The sequence below is a fragment of the Patella vulgata genome, chromosome 9 (genome assembly GCF_932274485.2).
Source record: "Patella vulgata chromosome 9, xgPatVulg1.2, whole genome shotgun sequence".
Lineage (NCBI taxonomy): Eukaryota > Metazoa > Mollusca > Gastropoda > Patellidae > Patella > Patella vulgata.
In genome coordinates, this window is record NC_065887.2 from 8,527,042 (window position 1) to 8,551,873 (window position 24,832).

General features: G+C 33.6%; 1 protein-coding gene across 11 annotated transcripts in view; it reads right to left on the reverse strand.

The window, feature by feature from the left end:
* LOC126831685 (dipeptidyl peptidase 4) overlaps positions 1-24,832 on the reverse strand; it is a 385,894-nt gene that overhangs the window by 22,287 nt on the left and 338,775 nt on the right. Inside the window, exon 1 of one of the 11 annotated variants that reach the window (XM_050562337.2) lies at positions 10,864-11,163. The exons of 9 other annotated variants lie outside the window; for them this stretch is intronic. In XM_050562337.2, the coding sequence (XP_050418294.1) occupies positions 10,864-10,881 (18 nt within the window). In that variant the 5' untranslated portion in view covers positions 10,882-11,163. Of the gene's footprint in view, positions 1-5,468; positions 5,526-10,863; positions 11,164-24,832 lie in introns of those variants that run through there. One more of the 11 variants, XM_050562333.2, reaches the window with a different exon arrangement.

A 24,832-nucleotide genomic window follows, 5' to 3' on the forward strand; every position in this document is an offset into this window, starting at 1 on the left:
GATAAAATAATAAATAATAATCGCAACTAAATGGACAAAAACAAAAAGCGAATAAATGAATGAAATGTGGTTTTATGGCATGTCAGCTCCATCCGGGCTACCCTGCACCAAACATATGATGATGTATATAGGAGACAAATTAAATAATATCACATTAATATATTAATATACATCAATAAAAACATATATCACAGTCAATATATTTAAATTAAATAACATAAAATTTAACGTATATTAATAGTTAAAATATAAATCATGAAAATCAAAAATATATACAAATTAAAATTTTCCATCAAAATTTGTCTCTTTTAAAACAAGAAACAAATTTTTGGTTAAAACGACAAGAACTGCATAATAGATGGGTAGAAAGGAAATAAAACTATGTATTTTCCAGTAAATATCAATGGGTGATCTAAAGAAAATATTTATGAATTATTTTATATCTGGAATAAAAGGAAATAAAATATCAGTTTTGGTCATAGCAGCATTAAGTGGGATATATAAAACTCAATGTACCTCTAATAATAATGGGAGTGGGGAAGGGGGAGAAAGAGAGAGAGAAATGGGGTTTAACATCCACTCGACACAAACTAGGTCATTTCAGGACTAATACATGGTTCATTTTTATTTAAATAATTTGCCTGCGCATAGGGGACTTTAGTATTGGGAGGAAACCGAAGGACCCGGAGAAAAACAATGAGGTTGGACAAGCGACCCTACTCCTTGTCACGTACAACCGGGGAATTGAAAGACAGACCTTATGATACAAAGCGCATGTGCTAACCAATCGGTCATCCAACCCCCCAGGGGTACATGTATGTGCAGTACATAGATCATATGGTTTGTCATCGATCCATTTATTGCTGGTTTGATTTGTTGATTCGACTCCAGATTCGTACATGGTTGTCATGGAATTTAAACATACCATGCTAGTCCTGAAATGATCTATTTTTTGTGTTGATTGGAGTCTATTTAGACAAGAGAAAAAATCAGCCATAAGTGTGTGTATTTCCAACATTTATCAATTACCTATATATTTTTAAAAAATTATTCCAAATAAAATAATTATCTTTACAGAGAAAATAGGTTAAATATATATTTTTAAAAAATTATTCCAAATAAAATAATTATCTTTACAGAGAAAATAGGTTAAATATAATGTTAATCTATTTAATGCATCATAAAAGTCATAATTAATAGTTTATGAATATATATTTTATGAATGTATATGGATGATTCATGCATTAACACAGACTAGATGACATTTAGAGCATGTTTCTAAATGTCTCTTGATGAAGAGCCATGTTATAAGAGAGAGAGAGAGAGAGAGAGAGAGAGAGAGAGAGAGGGGGGGTAATGTAGTTTTGTGACATATGCACTTTTTTCAAAAAGTTGCATGTGGTAGGGGTCTTTTTGCAGTGGGATAAAAAAGGTTAAGCAGGAAACCCTAGTCCTTGTCATATACAAGCCTGGAATGGAAACCATGGAAACCATAACATTTGACTCAATGATAGACTTATGATTTACATTGCCCTTGAAGTTTAGTATTTTGTTTGAAAGTGTGCTAGTAGAGTTAGTGTATATGTTAAACAAAATAGTTAACACATTGCCCTGGGTTTCCATTTACCCTACAAATGCATTATTTATATATTACATTTTGTAAAGTATCAGTAAGATTTTGACATTGTATTTCAGTCTAAACAGGCCAGTTAACATTGACATTAATGAAACCTTGAAATTCGACAACAGATTCTATATCAAACTCTGACTGTCATAGTGAAATAGCTTTCATTTACCAAGACCAATTACAGAAATATGCCGCATGCCAGACCTGGATGAGTAATGTTAAAATACAAAAAACAAGTTCCAATTGGCATTGCAAATGCCCCAACAACATTTTAATGACTAATGGAGATAATGTTTTTTTTAAGCAAACTATGGAACTACTTAGTTGCAGATGATTCTCTGAAATAATATTGATGTGTTCCACTTCTAGAAAATAAAAGATTACAATGATCTAGTTCATACCTTTTTATACTGAGCTCTCTTCATTTTGAAACATTAAATTCACATAATTTCAAATTTCAAATACACACAATTTTACATCTTTAACATAGCAGAGAGTAGTGAACACACCCATGTCTATCCGAATGGGTTAAATTTCAAAAATTGAAACGAGATATTTCACTAGATGTATAAAAGTATGATCAATATTCATAGCTGATGATGAACCGATTAGAATAATTTTTAATAACCATTAACTCTATTGTTCTGCTCAGTTTATTAGATATAATGTATCAGAAGTGTATTTCACACAAATAACTTTATGATAATTTTGTATCCAGAATCCAACAAAAAAAGTAATAAATATGATATATTTCATTAATCTTGTAAAGTGATCTTCAAATGCACAGGAGTATGCGACTTTTTAGCACAGTATTTTAAATTTGTTTCTTTAACATGTTATCTAAATGTTTTACAGCAATTAAAACAAAAGCATGTAAATCCAAATTTGTTTCTTCAACATGTTATCTAAATGTTTTACAGTAATGTAAAGCAGTAGCAGGTGAATCCAAATAATGCTTTTTAAATTTGAATATAAATCTCCAGTACCATCAGTTCCAACTAGTTGTCAAAATACAGAATCCAATGGAAGAGCTCAACAGAATTGAGTAACAGCAAGTTGACTTCACCGAAAGGATTATGCGTATCCGGTCTTGAGCAATATACCAGTAACTACAATGTTGTTTTGAACCAAAAGTCAAGTAAGAAAGCACAAAAAGAAAGAAGTCTGCCTTGACAACCGAAGCAAGCTATACCATCATGCCGAAATCCTAGACTGAACTTTAATGTCAATTATAACGCGACATGTGATCCTTAATCAACTGACAATTTTAACATGACTTTCATTGTCAATTTCTCGTTTGTGCCCAGATTATAAAAAATCTCGTCATTAAAGTAAATCTCTTGCTTAGAAACCAAGTAAATAAATAGAATAACCCTAGATTCTTCCTGAAAGCTTGTGATAATTCTACGACACTTGGCAAATTGCTTTTCAGCCGGATGACATTGTTATTAGATGATGAAAAGCTTTGGCCGAGGATAGTAAATAGAACAGATATAAAAATAGTTGATTATCTTTTAAGCTAGTTTTTAACGACAAACAACATTCTATTGTCATGGCTATAATACACAGTTTATAATAGAAATATTGATTTTAGCTCGAACAAAACAAGAAGTCTAATATAGTTGTTAAAACTGATTGTAATAAGGATGATTTTTAAAAAAATGTCCTGACTTCTATATACATGTATGCTGAACGTTGAATATTTATTTTGTATTTCTGTATCTTAAAGGGACAATAACACTCTTGCTGGCTTGACAGCTCCAGTAAATAAATATTAGCCTTATTCTAAGTATTAGATGTTTAAGTGTCCTACCTGTTGTGTAAATTATCCATTACATCCTATTTTACTTGTCCAGAGGGTTCGAAAATATTTTTAAATCCAAGTCACATTTGATAAGGTTTACGTTAGGCTTTTCAAATCAATTAGTTGAATTTTTCCAATTTTTTAAGATGAAATTTGTATCATCAATTAATTGGAATATTGTAAAATAGTACAATTTGTTGACCAGAATAAAGATTGGGACATTATTTTCAGTTACAACAAGAGTGGTATTGGGCCTTTAAAAGATAAAATGCACAATAGTCTATGCACTTTCCAAATAAAGGAGCGAGAGAGAGAAATGGGGAGTAACATCCACTCGACACAAACTAACATATGGTTCAATTTTTTTTTCTCAGTAATTTGCATGTGCGTAGGAGTCTTTAGCAGTGGGAGGAAACTGGAGGACCCAGAGAAACCACGCCTGATAACTCAATGACACGCGCTAATCAAATAAATGAGAACAGGAATAAAGTTTTCTAGAAGCTTACACATATTTGACAAGGACAGCTGTCTAGTCCTTCGGATGACACGAAAAACCGAGGTTCCGTGTATACATTGGAATGCACATAAAAGATCCCTTGGCAGTTGGAATTCGATATAAGAGTAGGCGATAGTGCCGCTGCACGGGCAAAATTTCCCTCATAGCACACTGTACGGCATATGCCCGTCTTCATTAGCCCAGTATAGGAGTAGAACAGTGGGATGTTAAACCCCATTTCATTTCATTTCATTTACACATATTCAGACTTGTACACAACACCAATAATCTTAATTCAACTTAAAGTGTTTTGTTACAGGGAGGTCAAAGTTTAAATTTATCTAACACACCTCTTACATAGAATCAATAAGTTTTAAAGCCTGTGATTTCACGGTTAGATCAAAATACTAAGGCCACCTGCAGATTTCGTCACGGTCACGAGATGTAAACAGGGTTGGGGCATGTGATTGTTGCCGAGGATTATGGGTTCAGGGTAGGTTTATATTTTTTGACCTTGACGAAATCTGCAGGTGCCCTTAATATTTAGATCTAACCTGTCCCTGGATTTCTGGGCAGTTAGTCAGGACAGTCAAATATGATCAAAACAAGAATCTCTCATGTAGCCTACCACTTGTATATCAAAAACACTGTATTGATTTCCACCACTGCACACTGTATGGCGGATGTCTGTCTTCATTAGCCCGTTTCGTGCAAAAAAATTGGAAATTAAACCTCATTTCATATCATTAAATTTCACATGAAAATTAAAAATGTTCCAAATATGAAAAACAGAATTAATTCATAGAAATTAACACAACCTCAGAGCCAGTACAACAGATCGAAACTGACTTTATAACATGACTTTCTTCACATAAAAATACAATTAGTAGCCTATCTATTTATTTATGAAAGAAAATATACTTTTTTTTGTCATAGAAATCCATAACCTTAGCAATGAAAAATGAAGAATCTGAGGGGTTTTTTTTCAAAATTGAATATAACATGATTTGCTAAACATAAAAATAATGAAAATCTACAACACATTTAGAAGGGTTCCTTTGAAAATTAAAAACATTTCATATGGGAGACCAAATAATTCTTTTTGTAATGGAAATTCAAATTTTCAATGGAACAAGGAAGAATTTTGAGTTTTCTCTAAACTGACTTTACAAAAATATTAAAACCATATTTAATAGCTCACCTTTGAAAATCAAAAACATTTTAATTTTGAAAAAACAATAGAAATACCAACCTTATAAAAATAATAAAACCACAATTAGTAGCTCACTTTTGAAAATCAAAAACATTTCAATTATGAAAAAACAATAGAAATACCAACCTTACAAAAATAATAAAACCACAATTAGTAGCTCACTTTTGAAAATCAAAAACATTTCAATTATGAAAAAAACAATAGACCCCTGTTTGTCATAGAAATACGAACCTTCGAGCCAAAGGCTTCCCTTAAAAATGAAAAACATTTAACTATGAGAGACAATCCACTTGTTTTTGTCATTGTTATTCCCAGTTTTAATACCAACCTGAGAGCCAACGGAGAAAGTAGAATCATCCTCCTCCTCCATCTTTTTATACAGAAATCCCGAATAAAAAAACAGAACCATCACATGTCTACATTGTATCACATAGTCAACCTTTTTAGGACAAAAATATCCGACGACATAAAAAAAGGAATTTATTAATCATTTATGTTTTAATTATGCCTCGTCGCAGAAATTGGCATTTTAAGATTCTTGTGGAAAAGGTCACTTCAGGAAAATAATAATTACAATTGCCAAGAAATCAATCATACACATAGCTTTAATACTGTACGTTTAAATCATCGTACAAGTCTTTTTAATCGGATAAAATTACACAATTCCAGAAAACAATTGAACATTTAGAAGATGAAAAACTATTCCATCAGTTAACATTTTATTGTAATTGCATCAAAGTTATTGACGGGAATTCATTATTTTGATATATTTGAAGCTCTAAACAAGTTTCAGTGCAATTTATTATCAAACAATGAAAAGGCCATTAATTAACTCTATAATGCCCTGTTTAAATGTCAACAGTTAATTCATTTGTGATCACATCCAAATTACGAACTTCTGACATACATAAATTCCAAGAACACAAAACAATGAGAATGGACATCCAAAGTTTCTATGAATCCCATAACGTCCTTTCATTTCGTCACACATTAAATTTTATCAGTAATAAGAAATTAAACACTGCTCATTTTCATATATTGTACAATGAATATTGTTTGGAATATACCGTAGTAGAACACACGCACGCACACACGCGCACGGGTGCAAACGCTGTTCTAAACATCAAAAATACATCCATATTCTATTCACTCTAGAACGTCCTATACCATTTGTCGTATCTAAATATTTTTGTTGTGCTATTTCTTTTCATCATATATCTTAATGCAACTGCAACGTTTTATGAAATCCAGTAAACTGGACTATATTTTCACAGACAAACGAGTAGAATGATCAAATGGCAATAAAGTCATTTCGGCTGTCGAGGCAACTACTTTCCACTGTACTTAATCATAGAATTAATTACCAAATAGAATGCGATCAGCTCGTAACGGGTGGAAAACTACTCTCCAAACCAAAATACGGCCAATCATGCTGTGGTGGTAGAACTAGAAGGTGCGAAGATTTCATTAAATTATGCCAAAGTGTAAAAAAGGGGTCAGACGTCAACCAACGGTGATCCCTAATTAAAGAATAGCTGTATTCTTTATTTCAATATATCCTCAATTTCTTGACATTGTGAAGTAAGTGTGAAGATTTCATTAATTTTCATTAGGGAGTGATAACTTTTCACCTATTGTGGCAGAAGTGACAATCATGAGACCGAAACCTATCAGATCATCTGAACTATACATACCAATACTTGCAGTAAAATGTCACTGTGATGTCAAAAGTTTGGGCATGTTGCCATTTGAAGTCCCTGTCACTGTCAGAAGCAAACACACAGCTGTAAAGGTAACAATGGAAGGTCAGGTTTAACATCTTGTAAACGCAATACTTCGGTCATTTCGAGATAAACACATGGTCGTTTCTATAGGTACGTGTGGAAAACATTGCAAGAGAATTCTGCCTAGACAGCATTGTTTCTTTTAAGTGTGCACATGATTTTCACCATATCCGAGGGAGTAGGCACCTATTCAGCCTCACTTAAATTACGCTACCACTGCCAAGTGAAGACCAGATTTGGGAAAGCCTGGGTAACAGTTGCACCAACCTTAAGATAGTATAGTCCGTCTGCATCAATTGATGATCCAGTAGACACTCAGATCTAATTGGAATGTAGACTCTAGTTGTGTCCCTTTCCTTCAGAAAATCAAATGGGGTTTAACGTCCACTCGACACAAACTAGGTCATTTCGAGACTAACATATGGTTTAATTTTATTTCAATAATTCGCTTGCGCGTAGGGATCTTTAGCAGTGTGAGGAAACCGGAGGACCCAGAGAAACCCCGTGAGGCTGGACCTGCGGCCATACTCCTTGTCAGGTACAACCGGGGATTCGAAACCACGCCAGTTGACTCAATGATAGGCTTCATGATACAGCGCGCATGTGCTAACCACTCGGCCATCCAAGCCCCCTCAGGAAATGAAATGGGGTTTAATGTTCTACTTTTAAGCATCAACTGGGCTAATGAAGACAGATTTATATTTCGTTTTGTTTTTCTATAATTTCGATGGCCACCACTACATGAAGATCTGACCGATTGTAGTGGAAGGTCGTGTCGGGATCATGCGAGCGGCTTTTGATCCTACATTGTATGACGTCAGACATTTGATTAACCAATCAGCACTGATGTTTCTTGTGGGATGCCACAACAGGCTGTTTCATTGGCTAATCCCTCACATCAACTAGAACACGGGTTATATAACAACTCTTTCGGATCCTAGTGTAGTAAAGACAATTTAAGTACCGGTAAAATGAAATTTTGAACTATAATAAAAAAAAATACGAAAAAGGATATGTGTTTTAATCAGATTGTTTGTAGGCCATCACCGAGAGAGATATTATCATTGTTTGTGGTAGCCTATAGTATACTGAAACTAGATTTACGGTGAACCCAAAGACTGCTGAGAGATCCTTGATTAGTGATCCATTTCATTATTGATAGTTTAATCAGAGAGAGAGAGAGGAAGGGTCCAACATCCACTCAACACAAACCAGGTTATTTCGGGACTAACATATGGTTCAATTTTATTTCATTAATTTGCTTGCGTGTAGTGGTCTTTAGCAGTGGGAGAAAACCAGAGGACCCGTAGAAAACCTATGAGGTTGGACAGGCAACCCTAGCTTGTCACGTACAACCCGGGAATCAAAACCACGCCAGCTGAATTACGCGCTAACCATTCGGCCATCCAATCCCCTAGTTTAATCAGTCAAGGGAGACAAATCTATTTATGCAAGTATGTGATTGTAGTATTTACAGTAAATATATCAAATAGAATAACGCAAAACAAAATAATAAAATACCCAAATATTTGTTAAACAAGAATTAAATCCAGAGTTAAAAATTAATTTATCCATCAAAAAAAAAAAAAAAATATGTATTATCATTTTTTTTTTTAAAGAAATAGATTTCTTCAGTTATCAAATTATATTGTCTTGAAAAATTCACAGAAAAAAATAAAAGTCATCAGTGTTTATATTAATTCATTTAAATTAAACACTACAAAATGGTTTGGATTTTCAACCCAGCGAGTCTCTGCAGACATCGTGTTTTCGATTCCCCGGTTGTACGTTACAAGAAGTAGGGTCGCCTGTCCAACCTTGTGGGTTTTCGCCAGGTCTTCCGGTTTCCTCCCACTGCTAAAGACCCCTACGCGCAAGCAAATTAATTAAATAAAATTGAATCCTTGGGTTAGTCCCGAAATGACCTAGTTTGTGTCCAGTGGGCCTTAAACCCCATTTTTCTCTCTCTCTTTCTCTCTCTGCAGACATGATGTAGTGCTTAATGTTTGGTTTCTACATTCAGCTGGGATATTGAAAACAATTCAAATAAACTACACTGTATAAAATTATTGATGCCAATAGTCTGTTACTCTTACATTTCTTTCAGGCATAACTACAAAATATTATTCAGTTTTTTAAATGTTATTCAATTTTTTCAAATTATATAAGAAAAAATTCAAATTTCTATACAAATTTTTGAAAATTTTATTCAAATTTTGAATTTTTTTTTATTTCTTTTTCAAATTTTGTTCAAATTCCGAAAATTTTATTTAAATTTTAACATTTATGGACTTATTCTTCATATATGATATTTAAATGTTAATTGTTTTAACTAAATGTAGACAGGGATCTGAACAAACTCGATGAATAAAACTCGATCTGGACAAACTACATGTAGATGTATAAAACTCGATCTGAACAAACTAGATGTATAAAACTCGATCTGGACAAACTTGATGTATAAAACTCAAATTGATCTAAGGTAATTATGATAAAACATATTGAATCTAAAATCAATTTTACCATTATCACATCATGATGAGATTTATATAAATTTGTTAGTGACAAATAACACCACATAGAACAGATTAATGTATGGAATTTGATATAGGTATGATTAAACACATTGATTCTATGAGCTAATGGCTTTCAAAGCATATTTCAAACATTCTTTTCATATTACATGTATATGCAATTTTTTTCAAATTATATTCAATTTTTTTCAATTTTTTTCAAATTATATTCAATTTTTTTCAAATTATATTCAATTTTTTTCAAATTTCTATACAATTTATACAATTGTTTTCAAAATTTTATACAAATTTTTTCAAATTCTTATCATTCTTTTTTAAATTTTATACAAATTTTTTCAAACTTTATACAAATTTTTGAAAATTTATGCCTTCAAAGCCTATTTCCCACAATTTGTTTTTAAAAAAACACAAAATATACTTTGGAAATGTTTTTGATAAATTCTGGAAGTCTTATTCAAAATTTAACATTTGATAGAACTATGATGAATATCTTTAAAGTGATAGCAGACCAAGTGTCCTTAAAGGAGCTAAACCCTTAATAATAGTTCTCATAATATCAGAAATTAAAAACACAAATTATAATCCAATTATTGGTCCATTTCAATTAATATTAATGCTGTTATCTTGCCAAGAAAATATGAGACCCTAACATCCAATATTTAAGACATAATAGACATTTCATAAGCAGTACACAAGTTGTGTATTCAATGGTTTTGGGTGCCATTTGTAATGAACAAAGAAAAACATACAAGACAACACAAGAAAGTAATTAGTAATGGCTGATTCACAAACGGATTGACTAAAAAAAAAGCAGGCGTAAACGACTATCGTTCAATTTGGACTGTACGCATGTTTTACTGAACATAATTGATTAGAAATTACAATAATCTTTTTAACAATTGAATATGAATCAATACATCCATACTACATTAAACATACATTATTCAAGAGCTAAATCTGCCTATTGCATATTTTTCTTTAGGCCTGAAATGTTATCTAAATTATTAATGAGACATTAATTAACAAAACAAGACCATAATCAACTCTTGATGGCATCAGATACTCTAGATTTTTAACTAGATTAGAACGATTCGCCATCTAGAAATTTATTTTACATCTTGTCAAAACTACAAACAGTGATAACTTGGCTCAGAATGAAGTAATTTGAATGAAATTTTCCATATTTTCATTTTATATGATCTATTTTTGAACTATTATAGCAAGAACGACCAGCTCTTTATCTAAATCTTACATAATGCATCTTTAATATGTGCATTTAGACCGATTTTCATCTACTTTAAGGTTCCAAATAATAGAGCCATACGACCCTTTACAATAAATATTAAGCATTTTTTTGATACAATGGATGAAAAATGAATAATAATCGTTTATTTAATTTACATACCTCTTTTTCACCCAACATGATAAAAAATCCTTCAAATCTTCGTCTAGTCAGCAATTAAACAACGAAGTGAGTATATTCCCACCAATCTTTCGAATAGCCGTTTTCAGTTTCAGAAGCGTCTGCTCACAGAAAGTCAATAAATTCCACAAGAACAGAAAACACACCAGTTGAATAAAAAGTAAAGCAGGGGGCGCTGACAATCGCACGAATGTCTTCAGCTCTGATAGCATATTGTTAGTTAAGATGAAGTAAAATAAAACGCAGTAAAATCCTTAATTGATCTAATAATCTAAACACATCTATTGTCTTATCTCATTCATTTTACAAGTCAACAACACCATTTAATATCTGATCTGTAGCTACGATCTTTTATGAAGTTAATTATCTAAAATAAATGTTGAATTTTTTTACAGGAAATTCAATGTGTGCAATTTGAATTCATATAGTTTATGAGCAAACACATCAATTTAAAAATCCATTTCTCTATTTCAACATTATTACAGTATCTCAATTATGTGCAAAAAACTTTTTAAAAATCATACATCAACCGTTTTGAAAAAAAATATTTAATAACACAAAATAAATGTAGAACCGTATTTTTTTAAATAAAATTAATACGTACAGAACGTAAATTGCGACTAGCTATGATCTAACTCATCAATTCTAAAAATCGTTCTCACAATTAATACAAATTGTCAAGAGTTAATACCATTTCAAAATCATATTCCAAGCGTGTTTTCTCCTTTGTAAAACTATCTTGCACTAATGAATATAAAGCTAACAAATGTCCTTTTAAAAACTTGAAGTAATCCATACTGCATACTAAGTCTGATATCAAATCAACAGGATTCAGACTTCCGACTAGTCTAGCCAATCTCTCCCATCTTTTAATCAATACAGCCAGTTACTATTAAACTTTCAAATTGCTTTTAGCACATACAATATTAAAAAAAATAAATAAAAAAATAAAAAAATATCTGATATTTTTGATTACATTACATATTTGTTTTTTTTTTATGGTTTTTTTTTATTATTCACATTTATAAATTAAATATAGAAAAAGAGAGAGAGAACAAACCATCATATGGCCTAGAGGGTTGATTATGGTATTAAAGTGTCATGTGAATAATTGCCCAATTATTATGTTTTTAACATTCTAAGCCAGAAAAACACCCTGCAATAAGAACATTGAGCTCTCGCACAATACCTCTTAAACAACAACAGCATGTTAACGTAATACTAATATATATGTTGAATGTTATTAATTATTCAGTTATTCAGAAAGCTGACATTTATAGCAGCTAATTAGCAGAATTATCTGTTGACTATAATATCCTAACACAGAAAATATAAACAAGGTTTAACAGAACATGGTTTCTCACTTTAAAACTTTCAGTGCATGTCAGTCAATTTATTCCATCTAATTAGTTATATGCAAAACTACCAGCAGACAAAGTCAAAATAATATCCATATACAGAAATAATAAACATTGGTTAAACAGGACAAGGTTTCTCACCAGCCAATTTTTACCAGTCACAGAAGCTGTCATTTTACTAGTCATGGAAGTCAATTTTACCAGTCATGGAAGTCAAATTTTACCAGTCATGGAAGTCAATTTTTACCGATCATGGATGTCAATTTTTAACGGTCGAAGAAGTCAATTTTTACTAGTCATGGAAGTCAATTTTTATTAGTCATGTAAGCCATTTTATTTTTCATGGATGCCAATTTTTATCAGTCATGGGAAAAATTTCACCAATCATGGATGGCAATGTTTATCAGTCATGGAAGCCAATTTTTCGTGTAGTTTGTTTATTTCAACTTAGTCAAGCAATTTTTAAAACAAAATAAATATCTTTGCATTATCTCAATCATTATCAGTCTTTGAATGTGTTATTTGACTGTAAAAAATATAAATTTAACGCTATTTATTGTGTTCACTAACTACAAACAATATAACTGCATCCACTCGAAGATTATAACGATCTCCCTCTAATTTGACTGTCACTAAATACAAACAATGTAACTGCATTAACCAGAAGAGTATAACAGCCTCCCTCTAATCCTATAAATACATACAATATAATATCATCAACCAGAAGAGTATAACAGCCTCCCTCTAATCCTATAAATACATACAATATAATATCATCAACCAGAAGAGTATAACAGCCTCCCTCTAATCCTATAAATACATACAATATAATATCATCAACCAGAAGAGTATAACAGCCTCCCTCTAATCCTATAAATACATACAATATAATATCATCAACCAGAAGAGTATAACAGCCTCCCTCTAATCCTATAAATACATACAATATAATATCATCAACCAGAAGAGTATAACAGCCTCCCTCTAATCCTATAAATACATACAATATAATATCATCAACCAGAAGAGTATAACAGCCTCCCTCTAATCCTATAAATACATACAATATAATATCATCAACCAGAAGAGTATAACAGCCTCCCTCTAATCCTATAAATACATACAATATAATATCATCAACCAGAAGAGTATAACAGCCTCCCTCTAATCCTATAAATACATACAATATAATATCATCAACCAGAAGAGTATAACGATCTCCCTATAACTGGTTCCAATTTATTGTAATTTTCATTGTGCAACCTTCTCTTTAAAATCCCAAAATTTGTACCTGGAGAATGCCATTTTAAAAATTGGGTCAACCAAACCAATGCTAAATCTAATCAACGATTAATTCATGAATAAAATCAAAATCAAAATCAAAACTCAGAGGACAATAAAAATTTATAGCAGCTAGCTTTTTGTGTTAAACTAAAAAATGAATTCCAGATTCTTAAACAGCTTTAAAATGAAAACAATGAATACCCGGTAGAGTCTACTAAACCCAGACAAAATCTGACATGTAACATGTTGAAGTAGATTTCCGCTTTGTGAGAAAGTCTGAGGATCTGGATATAAACGATTTTTTTCCAGTGCTCGAATCCTAGACAGATACAACTATAGCCATGAGCTTGGAGTTATAGATAAAACATTTTAAAGATAAAAATAGTTCCACAAAGAAACTGAAAACAACAGACTTAGACATGAGGCGTACAGACCAAACTACGTTTTATAGAATTAGCTAGCTACACTATAGGTTAGACCACATTAATCCCCGGAAATTAGAACAACGTCTTGTTGTTGTCTTCAGGAACTTTTCTAAACAAGAGAATAACAAGCACATCGAGAAAAATCAAACTAAACATCCATATGACGTGGGTGGTTTTTTTTCCCAGCCATGGAATATATCCATTTTTCACGACAGAATACTTATACACTTAATAGTCACGTGTATATCTCCCGCAATGCTGGACAAGATTAAAACATCCATATTATGTGCGTGTTTTTTTTACCCAGAATACTTATACACACAATAGTCACGTGTATATCTCCCGCAAACCTGGAGAAGATTAAACCTAAGCAGGTATATATCAGTGTTCTATTTTTTTCCAGCCATGTCCTATAGGCATTTTTCATGACTGTGTACTATGTACTGCAATAGTCACGTGTATATCTCCATCAAGGCTGGAGAAGATTTAAACTAAAGCATCCATATTACGTGGGTGGGTTTTTTTCCCAGCCATAGAATATAACCATTTTTCATGACTGTGTACTATACACTGCAATAGTCATGTGTATAACTCCCTCAAAGCTGGAGAAGATTAAAACTAAGCGGCCATATTATGTGATGTGCTTTTTTCCAGCCATGTCATATAGGTATTTTTCATGATGGTATACTATACACGACAAAAGTCACGTGTATAACTCCCTTAAAGCTAGAGAAGATATTATGTGATGTGCTTTTTACCAGCCATGACATATAGGCATTTTACACAGCAATTATAAGTCACGTGTATATCTCCGTCAAAGCTGAAGAAGATTAAAAATAAGCATCCTTTTAATGTGCCGGTTTTTTTTACCAGTCGTGTAATACAGCCATTTTTTAAGAACACACACTGTACACGCAATACTACACAAAGAATTAGAGTCACGTGTATCTCCCTGAAGGCTGGAGAAAATTAAAACGAAACATCCATATATGGTTGTCTTCTAGCCATGAATTATAGCCATTGATCACTGTAACATTTCCCAACACATCCAAAAACAAGAATATAAAGAAAATTAAAATTAAACAGCTAGCTATATCATATTGTTTTTTTACCAGCCATGAAATATCGCCATTGATCCTGAAAGTTCTGTTCACTATAATTAAAATGTTTATGTTGCTTTTAATCGATGCATCCTGATTGAAATCGTTACAAAACACGTATTTAACGAGACAAAAAACATCCTTTGATATGAATCTGTCTATCGGCAAGTACTGGTATAACACAGAATGCAATGGCTTCAAAAATCAGCTACAAGGCACATATTATATAACAATAGATAGGAGTCTGTCTATCTGCGAGAATAACACAGAATGCACTGGCTTTAAAAATCGACATCAAGACTTGCATGTTGAATACCGCCTCAGTCAGCACACAACGGAACTGAATTAAGTCTGTTTTATTCCATAACACATAGCAATACAGAAGCCGGCTACTGTAAGCCTAAAACCCATGTAGGAAAACAGAGTCAATAAGAACAAAATTGATTGATCAGAGGGAGAATCCATTTAATTCTGCTGCATCGCAAAAAGCCGTTCAAAACATCGCACACTGTCACGTATGTCTGCCGTGTAAAAGTTATACCAATCAATTGAGATGTATTCTTCCACCGTACTGTGTATAACTATATTATATAACCCTGTTTTATAGAAACATCAAAACTTTCATCTTTGAAATAAATCCAATAATGATAAGCCTAGAAAATAGGTTTCGTACAGTGTTTAATGTCCATATGACACAAACTAGTTCATTTCGGGGCTAACATATGGTTTAATTTTATTTCTATAATTCGCTTGCATGTAGGGGCTTTAGCAGTGGGAGGAAACTGGAGGACCCGGAGAAAACCCACGAAGTTGGACAGGCGACCCTACTCCTTAATTGTCGTGTACAACCAGGGAATTGAAACTACACCAGCTGACTCAATGAAAGACCTTATGCTAACCATTCAGTCACGAGGTTGGAAATCGAATCCACGACAGTTGACTCAATGACAGACCTTATGCTAACCATTCAGTCACGAGGTTGGAAATCGAATCCACGACAGTTGACTCAATGACAGACCTTATGCTAACCATTCAGTCACGAGGTTGGAAATCGAATCCACGACAGTTGACTCAATGACAGACCTTATGCTAACCATTCAGTCACGAGGTTGGAAATCGAATCCACGACAGTTGACTCAATGACAGACCTTATGCTAACCATTCAGTCACGAGGTTGGAAATCGAATCCACGACAGTTGACTCAATGAAAGACCTTATGCTAACTATTCAGTCATGAGGTTTGAAATCAAATTCCCGACAGTTGACTCAATGAAAGACCTTATGCTAACTATTCAGTCACGAGGTTGGAAATCGAATCCACGACAGTTGACTCAATGACAGACCTTATGCGAACCATTCGGCCATCCAACTCTCCTATATGTGACAATTCTGGTATGGGTTAATCCACTGTCATGAGGCATCAAGGTGTTTTAGTACTTTCCAAATATTCTAATTCTGATCTTTTTAATAAAAAAGAATCAAATAAATATATCGGAAGGCGTCTTTGAAGCATTTCTTGATATAATAACTGGCAGATGAAATATACTATTCAAAAAAAGTAGGGGATATTTGATTTTGGGGGCATAATACTAAAATATGCAAATGACTACGAAAAAAGTCACTATAGAACCTAACAGAAGAAACATTTCCAGTTACATGTGACGCCCAAACGCACCAATAGCTACCGCATGGAATGCAGGTGATGCTTGGGATCATCATGGGGGTCCAACCCAAGATTTGCACGACTCTGACTTTGAATGTTACAGTCATTGTGGCATTGAATTCCAGGGTGGAAACATCAGTTTAATTGTTTTAGTGACCAGAAAACAAATTTTGATATGCGTCGGCTTACCCAAAATGAAAGGTTACGTGCCCTTGGCATGCTACAGATCGGCACAACACAGGCGGTTGTGGCGCGGACGATGAATGTTTCTCAGTCTGTCATAAGCAGGCTATGGTCCAGATACCGTGATACACAATCTGTACAGGACAGACCACGCTCAGGTCGACCAAGGGCGACAACTCAAGCCCAGGATCGATTTATCCGTAACTTGGCCTTGAGAAATCGTGTCATCACAGCAAATCAGATCAGCGCTCGTCTTCAAACAGACACTGGTGTGAGAGTGAGTGGCCAGACGATTCGGAATCGACTGCATAGGGGTCACCTTCGCGCCCGACGTCCTCGCGTGATCCCTTGTTTGAGAGATCATCACATTCAGGCAAGACGTCGTTGGTGTAGGGATCGTCAACACTGGGATAATCGACGCTGGAGCAATTTGATGTTTTCAGATGAGTCAAGGTTCACTGTTGATTTTTTGGACAGACGTAGGAGGGTGTGGCGTCGTCGAAACGAGCGCTTCCAAGACGTTAACGTCATCAGACATGATCGATTTGGGGGTGGTTCTGTTATGGTGTGGGGAGGCATCACTGTTGCTGGAAGAACGGCTTTACATGTTGTTGCAGGGCGTGTTACAGGCCAGTACTACCGGGACAACATCTTGGCAGTCCATGTTGTGCCGTTCGCACGACGTCATGGCCGCCGTTTCATCTTCCAGGTTGACAACGCAAGATGTCACAGGGCCAGGATCGTTACAGGTTACCTCCAACAACAGAACATCACCACATTACCTTGGCCAGCACTGAGTCCCGACCTCTCCCCCATCGAGCATGTCTGGGACATGCTTGGACAGAGGTTACGTCAACGTCAACAACGTCCTGCCAATGTCCAAGAACTTGCTGCTGCGTTGCAACAGGAATGGGACAATCTGGACCAAAATGACCTTAGACGTCTCATTAGGAGTATGCCACGTCGGATCAATGCTTGTTTGGCAAACAGAGGAGGATTTACCCGTTACTGACTTGGTTGTGATGCTGTGGTAACTTTGCTGTTTGACCCCGGGTATCATTTTACCCTTATAATGGTCAGTCTGTGCCTTACTTAGTCTAACGATCATTTGGAATAAATCGATGAATGTGAACTTCATTTCATTTTGTCATTTGTTTCTTCGTCAGTTTCATTAGGTGACTTTAATAACACTTAAAAATCAAATATCCCCTACTTTTTTTGAATAGTATATATTCCTGTGGTCCATATACCGTACATCCGTTATCAAGCTTTCATTTCTGGACTAACATATCGTACAAGTTTTATTTCAACAGAACACAGTTTTTATGGGAAACAATCACTGGTTTTATTCTAATAGCATGACGTTTCGACAAGTATCCTCTTAACGTTATCAAGCACAATGGATACTTGTCGAAACGTCGTGCTTTTAGAATAAAACCAGTGATTGTTTCCCATAAAAACTGTGTTCTGTTAATGTGTTTCCCAATCGCTAAATGCCACTTAAAGATTAAGTTTTATTTCAATAATTTGCTTGCATATAAGGGTCTTCAGCAATGGGAAATGAAATGAAATGAAATGGAGTTTAACGTCCTACTTTTCTGCTCCTAACCTGGGCTAATGAAGACGGGCATACGCCATACAGTGTGCTATGAGGGAAATTTTGCCCGGACAGCGGCACTACGGCCTACTCTTGTATCGAATTCCAACTGCCAAGGGATCTTTTACGTGCACGCCAATGTGTACACGGGACCTCGGTTTTTCGTCCCATCCGAACGACTAGACAGCTTTCCTTGTCTTCAGCAATGGGAAGAATCTGCCAATCCTTGTGGGTTTTCTCACGGACCTTCGGTTTCATCCCAAAGCTTAAGATCCCTATGTGCACACAAATTATTGAAATAAAATTGCATCATATGCTAGACCCAAAATGACATAGTTTGCATTGAATGAATGTTAAACCACATTTCTATTCCTCTCTCCCATTCTTGTTAAGATAATCTGGTTTTATAAAGACCAACAGAAGGTAAGATGACCTAAAATCTACAACATCTTTTAGGTCTAGTTCTTGTTAGAGATGTCATTATATGGACATGTAATTTAATATCTTTCCGGTAAAAACCCAATCTTCAGACATGAACACGGCTTTTAATTACATTCATTCTCATTATTTCAAATAGCCTACTTGTAAATCTTAAATCGAAACATCTTGATGCCTCAAGCATTTCAAGTCTCAAAATTATTTAGAAAAAATTGAAGATTCCTGAAACCTCATTATATGAAAATTATCAATCTACATGCAAGAATGCTTAATGTTGATTCTAACCTGGATTTTTCTTTCAATGATAAAAGAGTTGTCCCCCTTGTATCAAAAAAGCTTTAGATTCTGAAGAACAAACAGCTAGGATTCAATTCTAAACAAAATTTGTACGTGGACACAAGTAAAAATTAAATTTTAGGTTATTGAGACTCTTTTTTTAATTTTTGATTTCAAACATTATTTTAAGGCTTTAATTGTCTTGGCCTAAAGTGTTACATTAAGCTCATCAGTCTAGCCTACTCAATACAGGATCCTGATGATGACATGTCACATGGCATTATAATGACACAGTTCAAAATGGCACAGAACAGTAATATCACAAGACAAAATGGCCCAGAGAAGGAATGACACAATATTAATAAATAAAAAATATCACAATGATTTGTTTTTATTTCATTTGTTCACTTTTATTATTTAAATTTTGTTCACTACTCCTAAACAAGAGAGAGAGAGAGAGAGAGAGAGAGAGAGAGAAATGGGGTTTAAAGGAGCTAAATCGCTAATATTTTGGATCTAGAAATTGACACAAATGGGTCGCAATGCATATAATAATGTAAAGTGAATGTATATAAACTGATTTACATTCAATCGTTTCTGTTTTTACCATAATTTCAAATCAGTTATGTTCGGCGAAATACGCCAGAAGTCTCAATCGAATGGCAATCTCTAGCGTCTGGTTATTCCTCTCTATACCGATAGTATTTATTGCGCATGCTCTCCAGATAAGAATATGACGTCACCGTTTGACATGACTTGTGGAATATATCTAGTCTCTTTCTGCGAGTTCCTTGTTAAAAATGGCGCTGAAATGCACCATGGTACACGATTCGTGTACCAACGGTAAAATGTTTACTTTGTCTTAATCATTGGATATCAGAAGCCCATCTTTTCCCCGTATGATCACAACATCAATGTTGATTTAAATTGACAATTAATTCGTGTTTTCAATGTCGAAGATTTTGGATGATATTGAGTTAGAGACTTAGCTACATTAACATCCACTCGACACAAACCAGGTCATTTTGGGACTAACATATGGTTCAATTTCATTTCAATAATTTGTATGCATGTACGGGTCTTTAGCAGTGGGAGGAAAGCGGAAGACCCGGAGAAAACTAACCGTAAACAACTGATAATCTGAAATAATTCATGTTGAGAAGAAAAGAACGTATACTGCCAAAAAAAACAACAATTGTGCCTTTTTGTCCTTGTCTACAGCCATTTCATCCTATTGCAGGTCTTTCTTTAGGTCTGAAATGTTATGTAAATTATTAATTAGACATTAATTAACCTATCCAGACAATAATCAACTCTCGGTGGCATCGCTAGCCTGCGATATGTAGCAGATTGGAATACATTTTGTGAAGGATAATTAATAGTAAAAATAGATATCGAGACATTGGTTTTTATCATACTGACTTTAGTATGGATGATCGAGGCTAGGACTAAAATTCAAAAGCTAATATCTTGGTTCAGAGTGGAGCAATTTGACTGAAATTTTCAGCATATTCTCTTTACGTTATGTATTCTTAAACTATTATAGCGAGAACTGTCAGCTCGTTATCTAATCTCCCATAATGCCCCTTTAAATTATTATTTAACCATGTCACCTCGGCTTGCTGTAATAATATTAATTTACAATAACAACATTTCACTTGCGTGTGTAAACATTATCAATTATAAATAACTCCAATTACTATTACTGACCTTCCCAATATAATATTTAATCAACTGACTGGCTGACGACAGAATCAATGAGCAATCTTTACCCATCAGTAATTTTACTAATAGTTAAAATATAATATCTTTTAAATTGATACTGTGAAACTGTTCACCTCTCAAATTACAATAAAATAAAATGAAATGAAATAAAACGTGTGTCTAATTAACCTCCTACATGTACTTCTTGGCACAAACTTGCACTGGTAAGCTGATACCGTTGACTAATGAAGCTAGGCCTTTTAGTAATTACAATTTTTGCCATTAAATTATACAAGTGATCATTATTCTAAACTTATGTTTAGTATGTATAGAAAGTGGTAAGAAATATACAGCTGTCATTAATTAGCAGGTGTGTAACTAGCTGTAAAGGATGTCACTACTGGTGTTAAAGCGTGACTATTTATAACACCCATCATTATTGAATACACAAACCTGGACAATAGTGGTGTATATCATTCAATGGTCAGGATTTTAACACCTTAGTGACATAACACCTAGTTAATGACTTTTGTGTGATAACTAACAATTTTAACTAACTAATACACATTATGTATATAAAATGACGACTTTGATCTGCTAGTGTCAATATTCATTTATAAAAGTTATTTGTTGTTTAGTCAATATTATCAGCAATCTGGGGATTTTTAACATGCTGCAAATGGTAAACACACGACTGGACGCTTTTCAAAAACAACCTTGTGGTTTCCAACAAATTTCCAACAAACTGTGGTCATGAATGGTTAACAAGTGAAGCTGTGGTCATGAATGGTTAACAAGTGAAGCTGTGGTCATGAGTGGTTGACAAATCAAGCTGTGCATGCTCATGAACAGATAACATCCCAGGGTAAACAGATTACTTCCCAGCGGGAACAGATTACAATTATCAGTACCACTACACTTGTTACTAATCATTCAATCAATCATTGGGGTAGGGGGCTGGAAGGTAGGGGGTGCATACAGAATCATTGGTTGTTATCTTAACTTCTAAACAGATTATATCCCACCATAAACAATTATAAATCTCTGTCTAATGAAACCATATAATCCTATTATCACTCATACAATAATTGTCATATCTCTAACACAACAATTATTGATCACTTTGGGGATTCGTTCCAATCTAAATTAACAAATGATTGATAAATGAGAATTGAGCTTCAAAAATGTTGATGGCTTTTCCCGTCCCACCCTGAATTTAAGTATTTGAACCCAGGACATTTGAGTTGCAATCGCAGCAGCCCCTTGATTCAAAAGAAATCACAGCATCGTTCACAACATAAGTCCTATCAATTTATCATCCTCACTTTGCCAAATTAAAGATACATTATGTAAGATTTAGATAAAGAGCTGACCATTCTTGCTATAATAGCTCAAAAATAGATAATGTAAAATGAAAATATTGAAAATTTCATTCAAATTACTTCATTCTGAGCCAAGCAATCACTGTTTCTAGTTTTGACAAGATGTGTGCATTGTGGTAACCAGGGCACGGGTATATTTGAAACTTAGCCTTGCTTTCCCATTTTTAAATCAAATTTTTAAATGGTGAACCTTTCTAATCTAGTTCAATTGAGAGTTGATTATTGTTTTGTTAATAAATGCCTAATTAATAATTTATATAACATTTAAGGCCCAAAGAAAGACCTGCATTAGGCAGATTTAGCTCTTGCATAATGTATGTTTAAGGGATAAATTTATGATTTTACAGACAGTATAAATTAGAAGTTATTGAAAGTTCTCCTTTTAAAGGTGTATTACATGTATTTTTTCTAGCTTCAAATGTTACATAAATTATTAATCACATGAAAAGTCCATAATCAACGCTCTGGCCGCAGCATGGTATGGATATTTAATGGAATAGAACATACTGGCCATTTAAAACTTATTAATAAATTGGTTAATCAACCCTTTGTTTATTTTCATAGAAATGGTCCTCAACAATCAAGACTATCTTGTTAAAACTTCAAAAATTAAAAACTTTGCTCAGAATAAAGTAATTTTACTGAAATTTTCAATATATTCATTTTTCATCTTTATTTAAACATACATTATTCAAGAGCTAAATCTGCCTATTGCATGTCTTTCTTTATGTCTGAAATGTTATATAAAATATTAATTAGACATTTATTAACATGAAAAGACCATAATCATCTCTCGAAGCCATCATATGTGTCAGATTTTCTCTGGGTTTGAATCAGATTTCCTTCTCAACGTTCATTGATGATTTAATCCAAAAATGGATAATCAAGACTATTTGTTTTATTGTACTAACTTTAGTAATCATGAATGAGGCTAGGCCTAAAATACAAACGCTAATGTCTTGGTACAGCGTGGAACAATTTGACTGAAATTTTCAGCATATTCCCTTTACATTAACTAGTTTTTAACTATTATAGTGAGAACTACCACCTCTCAGTCTAAATCTTACATAATGTATCTTTAAATCTTAACTATTATACTGAGAACTGTCAACTCTCTATCTAAATCTTACATAACATATCTTTAAATCTTACTTTATACATCTTCAAAAAACAATTTGTAATCCAACAGGAAATGTATCAAGTAGTTAATCTATCGAAAAAAATTGAATAACAAACCAGTGCAGCAGCAAGTTATATATATATATTACAGTCTATTACTGTCATGTCAGTTAAAACATGTTACATTCCTTCATCAGATCAGATCGAAAATCATGATTTATGAGTTTATTATACATTGTGGTTTTTCAAAACCCTTAACAGCACTTAATGAAGATATTAACACACCCCCAATGCTACAAAACATGTTTCATTTCATCCCTTTATCGGATCAGATCAAAACTGATGACTGATGAGTTTATACATTGTAGTTTTTCAAAACACTTAACAGCACTTAATAAAGATATGACCACACCTCTCCTAATGCTACATGTACGAATAAAAAAAACAAACAAAGATGACATTTTCCAAATTCATATGCAAACTAAAGAGCCGACATATGACGCTGCATACATGTACATCCGAGAATAGCATGTGGCCATTAAACGATCACCATAACATAATACATTAAAGGATTTCATGGTTTAACCAGAACACTGCGTTGATTTTTCTTGCCACACATAACTCCCATGCACAGCTCAAATACCTAATTTAAAACACGAACATCCGAGATGCCTGCAGCTAGATGGGATTTAATTTGTATCCTTCCCGTTCGTTAACCAAGAGCACCGAGATCAGCTAACTTGTGATATCTAAATATTAACATTGTATGGAGTCACTGCATCAACATATTGCCGCCACCTCCTCGCGTTGTATACATGGCATGTTCTATGAAAATATACTTATGTATAAATACAGTTAGAGGCTGGAAACTGATTTAACACAATCGATCTTCCGAGTAAAAAAAACAACCAAACGTCAAATGATCATGTGATATTAAAGACATCGTGTGCGTGATAACTGACTCTGATTGACTGACTGTTGTATTGGTTTTTATAATAGCTATAACTGAACATCCAATATTCATTAAAAAGACATCTATTAGTGTGTTCACTCATTTATTTCACTGATCACCGATTGCTCTTCGTCCCCGGGAACATCAATATGTACGATATGTACAAGTTGTTATAGATTTATATCAAGGAAGTACGACAGGAAATGATGTAAATGGGATCACAAAAGGGTTTTGTTTGTTCTCTGATTATTGATACACAACAGTTAACACTGGGGAATTGAAGTACCTAGAATTTATTATTTTAATAAATTATGAATTTGTAGAGAGAATTCACTGTAACCTTGGTATCATTTAATTAATCTTGTGTATTTAGCACTAATTTCTTTCACACTGATCGTTTAAGATCAAATCTTTGTTTAAAATTTTTTAAAGATCATTTGTATTAATGATACTTTCCCAGAAAATATTTA